Source organism: Mus pahari, chromosome 19 (assembly GCF_900095145.1).
Source record: "Mus pahari chromosome 19, PAHARI_EIJ_v1.1, whole genome shotgun sequence".
NCBI lineage: Eukaryota > Metazoa > Chordata > Mammalia > Rodentia > Muridae > Mus > Mus pahari.
In genome coordinates, this window is record NC_034608.1 from 43,477,441 (window position 1) to 43,490,631 (window position 13,191).

General features: G+C 42.6%; 1 protein-coding gene and 1 non-coding gene across 9 annotated transcripts in view; both read left to right on the forward strand.

Annotated features, from left to right (window-relative positions):
- Positions 1–13,191, forward strand: part of Nsd3 (nuclear receptor binding SET domain protein 3) — a 113,652-nt gene that overhangs the window by 26,325 nt on the left and 74,136 nt on the right. For all 8 annotated transcript variants that reach the window (XM_021219913.1, XM_029532272.1, XM_029532273.1 and 5 more), the window contains one exon: positions 9,836–10,587. In XM_021219913.1, coding sequence (XP_021075572.1) covers positions 9,880–10,587 — 708 coding nt within the window. In that variant the 5' untranslated portion in view covers positions 9,836–9,879. The remainder of the gene's footprint in view (positions 1–9,835; positions 10,588–13,191) is intronic.
- Positions 1,063–1,191, forward strand: LOC115062675. Its single transcript, XR_003842608.1, has one exon. It is a non-coding gene; the product is annotated as a small nucleolar RNA SNORA70 (small nucleolar RNA).

The following is a 13,191-nucleotide window of genomic DNA, read 5'->3' on the forward strand; positions in this document are numbered from 1 at the left end:
GTCGGGTGCTCTTACCTACTGAGCCATCTCACCAACCCGTTTGTTTTTTGAGACAGGGTTTCTCTGTATAGCCCTGGCTGTCCTGGAACCCACTTTGTAGATCGGGCTGGCCTCGAACTCAGAAATCCGCCTGCCTCTGCCTCCTGAGTGATGGGATTAAAGGCGTGCGCCACTACGCCCGCCTCTGTTTGCTTTTATATACAATATTGTACCAAGTAATAGCAAAGGGGTACTGAAGGCTAATTACACCACGCACTGTTCTAAGTGTTAAATGCGGATTAAGTGTTAATTTTTCCTGCAACCCTGAATAAGGTAGACAAACAGATTCTAGAAAAGGGAACTACAGATAAACTAAACTAAAGGCCTAGGAGTATGGGGAAAGCAGTCTAAAACCCTAGGTCCATAGCTGGCCTTCTAGCTGGGCAGTGACCTCAACAGTGCATGTCAGTCAACAAAAGAGACTGGGTCCTCTTTTGTGAGGTTCTAGTCTTGGCATCAATCCATATGTCTGCTGTGGGCTCGTCCGTGTATAAAAACCACTATAGAATAATGTCCTGGGTATAGTATAACATGCTTCTCATCCCAACACTAGGGAGGCAGAGGCAGGTGGATTTCAGTGAGTTATGTCCAGCCAGACCTACATAGTGTTACCCTGTCAAACCAAAATAAAACAAAACTGGCTCATGGACTGCCAGGATGGCTCAGCAGTAAAGACACTCATTACCAAGCTTGACTTGAGTTTGATCTGTGGGACCCACACAGTGGAAGTAGGGAGCCATCTCCTGAAAGCTGTCCTCTGTTCTTCCATGTGTACATACAAAAGAAAGATGTAAAACTCAAACTGTTTTCTTAATTTTTCTTTAAGAAGTTTAAAACTTTTAGAAAGGAGGGCTATGTATTGTGGCATCAGCCTTTAATTTCAGCACTCTGGAGGCAGGAGCAAGTAGATCTTTGAGTTCAAGACTAGCCTGATCTACATAATGTATTACTGGCCAACCAGGACTACACAGTGGGACCCTGCCTTGAATTGGTGGTGGTGGGGGGGGGGGTAGGAGAAGGAATCTTCAGCCAGTTAAACTGAGCAGGTCCCTTTCTTGGTGGGGCCTGGTATGCAGTGGCCACAAACAGCAGTGTCCTTGAAGAGCACGTTTGTTGCCTGAATGGGCTGCCCTGAGGGGTCCTGAGACTGGCGGGGCTGTTCCTGTGTGTCCGATCTCAGTGCTGTTAGCCAGACAGCTCCAGACAGGTACGTGGGATGCCTTTGGGGGAGCCCCAGGGCACAATGGCCAGGTCATCCTGTCCATCCACACCAAGCTGCAGAATAAGGAACATGTGATTAAGATCCTGGATAGAAGCAACGTAAAGCTAGTTCCCTGGCTGCGGGATCAAATAGAAACCCACTCATGGTGTCCTTTACAAGTGGCAGACCCTATACTCTTCAGTCATCTCCTATGCTGTCTCTACCCCACCATGTCATGCTTAGTAATGCACCTCCTATCCAGTCTGCCTTTCCTCAGGGTGAGGGATTCTCATTTAAGTAGCTGCAGCTGGAGGTATAGATAGGGGAATTATAGATCATGTGTAAGGCCCTGTGTTCAACCCCGGTACCACAAACAAAATTACAAACCAAAAAGATTGTGTCTCCTAGAAATGACAAGCTGCAACCACAGTAATGCAGCAGTATGACTGCCTAAACAAGACCCAAACAATGCCAGTACTGACAGGCATGTTAACTCAAAGGGCCCTACCTTAGAAACTTCCTACAGGCAAGTACTGACTCTGAGAGGAGAATATCTAGTGCAACAGCAACAACAATCAAACCAAACAAAATAAAAAACTCAAAACCTTGAAATCATGTACATGAAAGCAGCACAGTGGACTCAAAGATTGTCTGTCTGTCTGTCTATGCATCCATCTATCATCTGTCTGTCTGTCACCTATCTGTCCATCCATACATCCATGTATCATCTCCCTACCTGTTTCTATCTCTGTATGTCTATGTAGATGCTACCTACACATGCATGTATGTATAGTTAGAGATTTAGAGATCAGGAAGAAACAGTGGAATCAGTTTTTTCCTTCACCTTTCTGTGGATTCTGAAGGTCAAACTCAGGTTGTCAGGCATACAGAGCTAGCGCTTTTTTTTTTTTTTTTTAAAGATTTNTTTATTTATTATATGTAAGTACACTATGGTTGTCTTCAGACACTCCAGAAGAGGGAGTCAGATCTTGTTAAGGATGGTTGTGAGCCACCATGTGGTTGCTGGGATTTGAACTCCGGACCTTCGGAAGAGCAGTCGGGTGCTCTTACCCACTGAGCCATCTCACCAGCCCAGAGCTAGCACTTTTAATGGCCGAGCCATCTTACAGGCTCCACGTGTCATTTCTTTCTTAGATTTCTCTTCTTAGCCTTGGAAAAAATACTTCAGAGCTTTTGCTATGCTGGCTTATCACTTTCTTTGCCATGGGTATCTCACTGTGGTCAATATTTGTTAGTAACTTGTTTAAAGTGGTAGCCGTTATGTATCTCTGGTGATTTGAGTAAGATCCCCGAGTGCCTCCCCCAACCCCCAGTAAGTCTTGCTACTTGGTTGTTGGAACTGTATGGGAATGACAAGGAGGTATGGCCTATTGAAGGAGGCTTGTCACTGTGGCTGGGCTCTGAGTTTTCAAAATTCTCCAAGCTACTCTTTCTGCCTGCTGCTTGTGGATGTAGTTAGGTCTCATCTGTTCCTGTTGCCATGTCTTTGCTCCACCATAATGGACTCTACCCTATGAGGCATCCGACCAGTTAAATGACTTTTTTTTTTTTTAAACAAGTTGTGGTATTTGTCAAATAATAGAAAAATAATTAAGACAATCACTATATATATATATATTTAAAAATAGAATAGTAATAGTAGTCCAGGATGACTTTTATTTATTTATTTATTTAATATATATGAGTACACTGTAGCTGTCTTCAGGCACACCAGAAGAGGGCAACATATCCTATTACAGATAGTTGTGAGCTACCATGTGTTTGCTGATAATTGAACTCAGGGCTTCTGGAAGAGCAGTCAGTTCTTTTAACCCCTGAGCCATCTCTCCAGCCCCCTAGGATGACTTTAAAACTGTTGTTTCAGTTGAGAAACCTTTAGTGAACCCCTTATGTCTTCGAGTAGTATGAAATTGTTCCTAGTATAGTCATGGTGGCACATGCCTGGAGCTCTAGCATTTGGGAGGCTGAGGGCTGCACATACATATGAGTTGGAGACAAGCCTGTATGTACAACAATGTGAAGTTTACTTCTTTCAAGCACATAAAACAAACCTAGAACTAGTTCCTGAGATAAAGCCCTTTCTTTGTTAGCTGTGCTTTGAAAATATGCTCTCCTTGCTTGTCATTAAAAAAAAGATCTGTTTGCTTCTTAATGATTTTTTTTTAAAGATTTATTTTATGTATATGAGTACACTGTCGCTGTCTTGAGACACACCAGAAGAGGGCATCAGACCCCATTACAGATGTTTGTGAGCCACCATGTGGTTGCTGGGAACTGAACTAGGACCTCTGGAAGAGCAGTTGGTGCTCTTAACTGCTGAGCCATCTCTCCAGCCCATTCTTAATGATTTTTATTTTGTTGTTTCTAATTTTTGTTTTTTAAGGCAGAGTTTCTCTGTGTATAGCCCTGGCTGTCCTGGACTCCCCTTGTAGAACAAGCTGGCCTCAAACTCACAGGGAACTGCCTGCCTCTACCTCCCACTGGAGTGGGGCTGGAGAGTTGGCTCATTGGTTAAGAACATTTGTTGCTTTTCCAGAGGACCCAGGTTCAGTTCTCAGCACCCATATGGCACCTTTCCCATTGCACCTTTGCCATGTAGATAGAGCCCAGAATCTTGTGCATACAGGCAAATGCTGTATGGAGCCACACCCACAGCCTTCAGCGTGACATTTATGAGGGTTTCATTGTTGATTGTAGCAATAGTTCAGTTTCCTTGTTGTGTTAAAGGATTTTGAGGGGAGTAAGTTGAATGATTGGAGTTTCTTTTTAGAGGTGACTAGATGTTGTAAGGGAAGACAGACTACGAAGAAGCAGAAGGAGGTTAGGGGTGTCTTGTGTTACTTTTCTTGTCCCTATGACCACATGCCTGACTTGAAGCAACTTAAGGGCAGAAAGGTTTCTTCTGACTTGGCGTTTGAGAGGGTATATTCATCATGGTGGAGAAGACACAGTGGGAGCAGCTTCTTTTCTGGTGGAGAGAGCATGCAGCAGCTGCGTTTTACATGCTTCCAGTGAGGGAGGAGGGGGAGTAGGGAGAGAGAGAGAAGAGACTAGATGAAATGAGACACTCATCCTTCCCAAAATATCTTTGTCCATTACTAAAAAATGACACAATTTACCAAAACAAGGCCACCTGGAGCAAGTCAAGGATTTAAACATTTGAGCATTGGGGTGGGGAAGGCAGTTTCATGCAGCGGTAGAGTAAGCAAGCTGGGAGATCATCAAGAAGAGATGTGATGACACCGACAGTTGGAGTTACATATGTCAGAAATAAACTCGTGATGTCCCTTGATCTTCAGGCTTCTTGCTTGGACAGCTAACACATGTGGTTGCTTTTGGAAGTACAGATTTAGATAGACTAAAAACTGAGTTTCAGATATGGGCGTTTAGATTCCGGGGGGAGTATCTGGGAAGTGAGACGTCGCCACGGTGGGTACATGAAGGATGTGGGTTCAGGAAGGAGCCTGGGAGCAGAGCTGAGCCTTCTGTTTCATCGGGCTCCTGCTGGCTGCACTGTCGAAGAGCAGATCCCATGTGGAGTTAAGTGAGTGCAACGTGATAGCAAGTGCACAGTTGAATGCTGTTTGGCTCTGTGGATGCTCAGAAAAATTGGTTCATGCACATGCAGTTTGGACTGAGAGAGGAGAAGGTCATAGAAGCCTAGGAAAGGCCTGGAGGAGATTTGCTATACTATGAAGCTGTTTCTAAGTTTGCAATTAGACTTACAGAAGTCTGATTTCAAGAACTGTTTTCTAACTGCTGTGAAGAAAGACATTAGATGCAAGACATATCTCGATAGCAAGATGTGGTGGCTGCTGCCCTTAGTCTCAGCATTTGGGAAGCTGAGGTAGGAAGATTGGCATGAGTTAAGTCAAGGTCTACCCAGGCTACACTCAAAACAAAACAAAAGCCGTGCTGTGGTGGTGCACACCTTTAATCCCAGCACTTGGGAGGCAGAGGCAGGCGAATTTCTGAGTTTGAAGCCAGCCTGGTTTACAGAGTGAGTTCCAGGACAGCTAGGGCTATACAGAGAAACCCTGTCTCGAAAAACAGCAACAGCCGGGCGTGGTGGTGCACGCCTTTAATCCCAGCACTTGGGAGGCAGAGGCAGGTGGATCTCTGAGTTCGAGGCCAGCCTGGTCTACAAAATGAGTTCCAGGACAGCCAGGACTATGCAGAGAAATCCTGTCTTGAAAAACCAACCAACCAAACAAACAAACAAAAACAAAACAAAAGAACAAAACCAAACCAAACAAAAGAACTATCTAGAAAATCAATTACCATAGTGTAGGATAATAGTGCTGACGGTGGTTTGGGTTTTGAAATTAGTATAGAAATCAAAGAATAAATCGGATTTTAAAAGGAGAAACTGCCAGGTATGGTGATGCACACCTTTTAACTGTAGCACTCGGAGGCAGAGGCAGTTGGATATCCGTGTTTGAGGCTGTATAGCAAGTTCCAGGCTAGCCAGGGCAACCTAGGGAGATCCTGTCTCAGAAAACAAAATGAAACTGTAGGCTTTGTCCAAACTAGTTTTATGGCTTGAGAGAATATGAGTCTGTGCTTTGTAATCCGGAAGCTATGAAAGGGGTGGAGCCCTGACAAAGTTGAAGTTGAGTTAGGGAATGGCCTGCTTCAGTCCCGAGGGTGCGACTCCTGAGGTTAAAGTATGATTGTCCTCATGTCACCAACCTCTATGGCAAAGACACTGAGAAAGAATACAAGAGTAGAAATCAGAAAATTTAGTCTTCGAGCCAACACTGGCCCTGGGAAAATCTACCTCTCGGGTTTTCTGTGTAGTTAGGTAACAACTGAAGCTAATGCACAGCTGCAGCTGCCTTGGCAGCCTTCCAGAGTTGTTTTGCACATCAAATAAGGATGCATATCAGGGTGTGAAGAAATGACTGAGAGGTTAGAGCATTTTCTGCTCTTGTGGAAGACCCATCGGACAGCTCACAGACCCTGCAGTTTCAGTTCCAGGGTATCAGGATACCTCCATGGGCACTTGAATCACATGTATGTACACATGGTGCACATGCACACACAGTTTTTAAAAATGTTGACAGTACTAGGAATGTAGCTCTGGAGTAGAGTGAATGTTCAGTGTGCACAAAGCCTTGAGTGTCGTCCCTCTCACCCTCAGTATGTATACAGATACTCTTGTCACTGCAATTCCCCGTGTAATTATAGGGCGGTTATCGCACTTCTCAGTTCAAACTAAGACAGAATTATTTGTAGTTAGGACTAGAGAGGGGAAAATAAGAAAAATGTCAAAATCTTTAACTTTTGATTAATGAAAAGTATAGAAACTTGAGTCTAAATACATGTATCTGAAAACTTGGTAGACTGATTTGGGAGACTCATTTGGAAGTTTGTATCGTGACAGCGATCACAGCTAAAAATGCAGGTTGCATCTTATTGGATGTGACTATTTAACGTGCCTTTAGGCAGAAGTATCCATGAAGAGTTTTTATTTTTATCTATGTGGTGCTCTATGTGTGGTAACAGAATTAGAAGTCACCCTTTTATAGATTGCTTTTTTGTTACTGTGATGACTAAAAGCAACTTGGCATGGGAGGGGAAGGTTTGTTTCTTCCATCTTTGAGGAAAGTTGAGCAGGAACATAGAGGCAGGAACTGTGGGGCATTGCTGCTTATTGGCTTGCCCCTCATTTCTGTGCAGCTAGCTTTCTTAAGTAGCACAGGACCAGCACAGGATAGTACTGACCATAGTGGGCTGGGCCTGCTGTATTAATCGCCACCCAAGAAAATGTCCACAGACATGCCCACAGGCCAGTCTGATTGAGCAGTCCCCCAGTGAGCCTCCAACTCTGGGGTGTGTCTAGCTAGGAGAATCCTCTATGCCTGTTGCTGTGAGCTAGATGTCAAGGCTCACATTTCAGAAATGTTTCTGTCTTGCTTGCCTCCTTATTTGTGTCACTTCTCAGCACTGTCAGTGAGTGGTGTGCATGTGCTAGCAGGGCACAGGTTCTGGAGCCAACTGAGTTGAAGCTTAACTGTCAGTTGACAGAGTTGTGTTTACTTGTCTTAATTCTCGCTGCCTCTGCATCTCCATCTGTTACAAGGGATAATATCTGGGGGAAAGGCTATTAGAGGATTTCATGGTGAACTCTGTATAAACATTAGAGTTAGTCATTACAATAGTTGCTAATTTGACAGTTGTCCAGGAATGAAGCACTTGAACAAAAAGAAGGAATCCGATAGCTTGGAGGAGGAGATGGGCTTCAGAGGCAGGCGCGTGAGCCTGCATTCAGTTTAGAGCTGCCCTTTGCTTTGTGGTTTTGGCAGATTGCTTAGCCCCTCACTCAGACCTTCACAGGGTTTTACAGGAGTCACAGTACCTAACTACCCAGCAGGTTGTTATGAAGGGGAGATGAAATGACATAGAAACACCTGGCCCATAGGAGCTGCTAAGAAAGTGAGGCTGCTGTTGACACTCCTACCCCTGCCACATCTGTGGAGAGAGTGCTTCTGAGAACTAGATTTTGTTGACTTAACGGTTTTGGGTTTTGTTTTTTAATATTAATTTTTAGTTGTTCTTTTATAGCTCTGGTTGGCCTGGAACTCACTGTGTAGATCAGGATGGCCTTGAACTCACAGAGATTAAACATGTGTGCTACCACAACTGGCAACATTTGCCTTCTTATGAATTTGTTAGCACTTTTAAAATGTCTCAGGTTATTTGTTGGCTCACAGTAGAGCGGACAGCAGCTGTATGAGTGGGTGGATAGGGCTCAAAAAGTGCATCGTTAGGTTTTGTCTGCCTCCCTGATCTGCAGTTCTGAGTTTGGTGAGTGCTAGATACTACTTAAACAAAGGAGGTGGACACTGTGCATCTTAGAACCGAGCCAGTCCGCATGCCTCAGCCTTCACAGTGTTCCAAACATCTAAGATCAGCTTATCAGAGTTAATGCAGTAATAAAACCTGTTTGTTCTATAGATGAAAATGTAAACATAGTATCGGAACTATTCATTAATGTTTTATCTTGGATGTGAACTTGCCCAAGTTCTGACAAGACAAGGTGGTCTTATTGCAGATGTGTGTCTACGTTAAACATTGTTACCTAGTGTGGGCATGTTCATATACTTGTAGTATATTGCATAATTGTATAATAAATACAGTGATGAACTACAGTGATCTAGCAAAGAACTTGCATCAAAACTAGCTGGGATGTGGTCTTAAAATACTCATGCTTTAACCCCCTCCACACAGACTTTATTAAACTGGAATCTTCAAGAGTAAAATACCAGGATGTGCATTTAAAAATAATTCTGCTGGGCTGGAGAGATGGCTCAGTGGTTAAGAGCACTGACTGCTCTTCCAAAGGTCCTGAGTTCAAATCCCAGCAACCACATGGTGGCTCACAACCATNCAAATCCCAGCAACCACATGGTGGCTCACAACCATCTGTAATGAGATTTGACACCCTCTTCTGATGTGTCTGAAGACAGCTACAGTGTAGTTACATATAATAAANAAATAAATCTTTTAAAAAAATAATTCTGCTATATATGCCACTTTAAAAACAACTAGATAATGGCCAAGAGTATAGATAACTAGAGAGCTTTACACACTAGTAATATGATTATATAAATTAATAGAGTATGGCCAATAGAACAGTTGTGCAGCTAGATAAAAAGTTTTAAAATCTACCCTATATGAATACACATATGCACAGATTTATAGTTTGATTTTTTTTCTCTCTGAGGCAGGGTCTCCTTATGTATTGCTCAGTTTGCCTCCAGCTCAAGGTTTGTCTGTCTCCCCTGCCTCAGTCATGCTCTGGCAGGCGTCTGATAGTGTGCCCTGCTGAAGGGAACATTCTTCAAGAGTGTCTATGTAGTAGTGCATGCCTATAGTCCCAGTATTCAGCGGCAGAGGTAGGAGGGTCATGACTGTGAGGACAGTGTAGGTCAGGATGGTGGTACCCTGACTCAAAAGATTTTTTTCTGGAGACATGTTTGTATGCTAAAAACGTTTAAGCAGCAACACATGGTTGAATCTATTAAAGTGATGCTACAGTTTACTATATAACCATTTAAAGAATATAATGTAATACCACAGGGGTGGTATAAACCTTTAATCCCAGCACTAGGGAGGCAGAGGCAGGCAGATCTCTGTGAGTTAAAGGCCAGCCTGATCCTCAGGGTAAGTTAAAAATTAATTTTGATATTTTATATATGTATGAGAGAGAAAAAAAAAAAAAAAAAAAAAAAAAAAAAAAAAAAAAAGGAAGAAGGAGGAGGGGGAGGAGTAAAGTATGCATGTGTGAAGATTACTTACACATGCTAAAGTTGCATGGAAGTAAGCAGGGCTTTGCTGGATGTGGCGGTGTTTCTATCATCTCAGGACCTGGGAGGATGAGTCAGGAGACTCCCCAGTTTAAGGACAGCCTGGGCTCCATAGCTGATGCTATTTGTTTTATGTCAGAATGATGTAGGTTTAATGTCTGCATATCTGAATGTGAAAATTAGGTATAAAGAGCTTGTATAATCCTTGGTTGGCTTCTTGCCTATTAGAATTTTAATACTTTTTAATTTTATTCAATTTTAGGCTCGATGAGAGAAAGGGAAAGTTAAGGATGCTGGAGCAGAACAATGGATTTCTCTTTCTCTTTCATGCAAGGGATCATGGGAAACACAATTCAGCAACCACCTCAACTCATTGACTCGGCCAACATCCGCCAGGAGGATGCCTTTGATAACCACAGTGACATTGTTGAAGATGGTGGCCCGACACCTTTCGAAGCTACTTTGCAGCAAGGTTTTCAATATCCGCCTACAACAGAAGACCTTCCTCCGCTCACAAATGGCTACCCACCATCAATCAGCTTGTATGAAACTCAAACCAAATACCCGCCATATAATCAGTATCCAAATGGGTCAGCCAATGGTTTTGGTGCAGTTAGAAACTTTAGCCCTACTGACTATTACCATTCAGAAATTCCAAACACAAGACCACATGAAATTCTGGAAAAACCTTCTCCTCCACAGCCACCTCCTCTTCCTCCTCCTCCTCCTCCTCCTCCTCCTCCTCCTCCTTCAGTACCACAAACTGTGATTCCAAAGAAGACAGGCTCACCCGAGATTAAACTAAAAATAACCAAAACTATCCAGAATGGCAGGGAATTGTTTGAGTCTTCCCTCTGTGGAGACCTTTTAAATGAAGTACAGGCAAGTGAGCACACAAAGTCAAAGCATGAAAGCAGAAAGGAGAAGAGGAAAAAGAGCAACAGGCACGAGTCCTCTCGATCCGAAGAGCGCAGGGCACACAAGGTTCCCAAGTTAGAGCCGGAGGGACAGAACGTAAGTCCAAACGCTCTGTGTGGTTTTGTTGTCTTCCTTGTTTACTGGAAGTTGGGAATCTTTTTTATGTTTTTCTTTTCAAATAGGAATATTTCTAGTGAGTTCTTGCCATTGGCAAGGTGCCTGGAAATATAATGAATAAATACTTGATGAGAAAATAATAGGCACTATGAGTGAGGAATATCTTTAACGCTTTGACACCGGGAGCCTTGCTTCCTTTTCTCTCCTTCCACCTCCTTCGGGGGCTTTCCAGGGCAGGGCTTCTCTGTGTAACCCGGGCAGTCCTAGAACTCACTCTGTACACCAGGCTGAGATCCTGAGATCCATCGATCTCTGCCCCCTGAGAGCCTCAATTATTTTTACTGTTTATATCAAACTCTTGGTTTTATGGATGGAGACAAAAGCCAAAGGAAAAGGGGATTTTTATCTCAGGCCAAATTTGCTGCTCCAGCTTAGATAAAAGATGGTTCCCAAGTGTTTGCTACTAACTAAGCAGAGGGAGGAGCCTCACAGCTGGAGCATCCTGGGGCTTGCTTCTTCAGTTCTCACACTCAGGAAGTAGAGGCAGATGCAGGCAGGTGGAGGGAGCTCAGGAAATTCCAGGCCAGCCAGGGCTACACAATGATACCCTGTCTCAAAAATAAAATATAATTAAGGCACATTATTTAAACATGTTGATTAGGTCTTCAAATGGAGTTTTTATCAAAGTCCATGTATACTGGTGGATTTTTTTTTTTTTTGGTTATTAATTTGTTTTTTAGTTTTTTAATCCAAAGGCATGAGCCAGCACGCCCAGCTCTGGTAAATTATTTTAATATCTGAGAATTGATTGTGCATTTCATGGAAATAAGATAATAACTCTTAAGTATGTAGTAGATCAGTTCTATTTATATTTCTTTTTTTTTCCTTTTTTCCTTTTTTTTGTTTTTGTTTTTGTTTTTTGTTTGTTTTATGAGACAGGGTTTCTCTGTATAGCCCTGGCTGTCCTGGAACTCACTCCGTAGACCAGGCTGGCCTCGAACTCAGATATCCACCTGCTTCTGCTTCCCAAGTGCTGGGATTAAAAAGGCCTGTGCCACCACTTCCTGGATAGATCAGTTCTAACTTGAATGAAAAGTTTATGATATAAACTATAGATGTTTCCTAGATATGCATTTAGGGAGAAACAAATAAATGCTTATTTTGTGATAGTTATTTGCCTTTATGTTTCATATATCTGAATATGTTAATTTATTATCTTTGGTTTAAAGAAAGAATATTTAATTGAACATTTCTTGGATAGCTGGATTCTACTATTTAGTATGACTAAAATGTGATTGATCTCCCCCCTTCCCTTGGGATAAAGGTCACAGTAAGTCTAGGTTATCATGAGTCCCACATGTAGTATTTCATGTATTTCCCTACTTTTTCTGTCATTTTCTTATTCATTTAACCCATGTTGATTGAATATCACATCAGTCACTGTTCTAAAAGTTGAAGGTGTGACTGTGAATGCAAAGCAAAAGCTATCTGCTCACAGGTGCTTATATTCTAGTTCATTCGTGTGTGTGTGTGTTATAAGTATGTGAGTGTATGGGTGTTTTGTCTGCATGTATGTCTATATACCACACGAGTGCAGTGCCCCAGGCTGGCCTTGAACTCAGAAATCTGCCTGCCTCTGCCTCCCAAGTGCTCAGCACCGCCTGGCCTTTTATTTTTATTTTTTTGATTATCTTAAGTTCTTAATGCCATCTAACAAATGCCCCACACAGAACCAGCTTCCATAGTGTCTCATATTGACTTTCTGTTGAGTAAATGAATAAGGAGGATAGATTTTCCTTCCTTCCTTCCTTCCTTCCTTCCTTCCTTCCTTCCTTCCTTCCTTCCTTCCTTCCTTCTTCCCTCCCTCCCTCTCCTTCTCCCTCCCTCCCTCCCTTCTGAATTTATATATATAAAATATATATATTTATTTATGTTGTGTGTTGATTCCATGTCTCAGCTGTTTGGAATGATACTGATATGGATGTAGCTGCAGATCTCTCTCTGAGATCCTGCTTTCTGTTTGAGGTGCAACTAGAAGTGGAGCTATTAGATCAGGGAGGAATTCTGCTTATTTTTTATTAATTTTTTCCTATAATTAAAAAGAAAGAAGAAATTTTACTAGAAAATAGATCTTCCCATGTAGTATCAACTGCAAATATTTGAAAGCAGTGTACACTCACAATCTCACACAGGTCAAGTGAAGGTGGGTGAGACGTAAAGAAGAGCCGCCCGTTGCTCTCCGTCGGCTTGTTGTTCTCCTCTTCTCACAGTGCCAGTGGGGACCGGGAAGTGTGAGCTTGCTGCTTCTCCTCTCACAGTTGACAGAGGAGGATTCCATACTCAGAAGCTGTCTGGTAGCATTCTCTAAACCCTTATTTTTCTTGATTCTGAGCATTTGGCTTCATTATTTTCTTAGTTGTTCTTTAACTCATTATGAAGATCAGGCTGGTCTACAGAAAACTGTGTGCCACATCCAGTTTTAACTTAAAAAAAAAAAAAAAGATTTTTTTTTTTTGGTTTTTCGAGACAGGGTTTCTCTGTATAGCCCTGGCTGTCCTGGAACTCACTTTGTAGACCAGACTG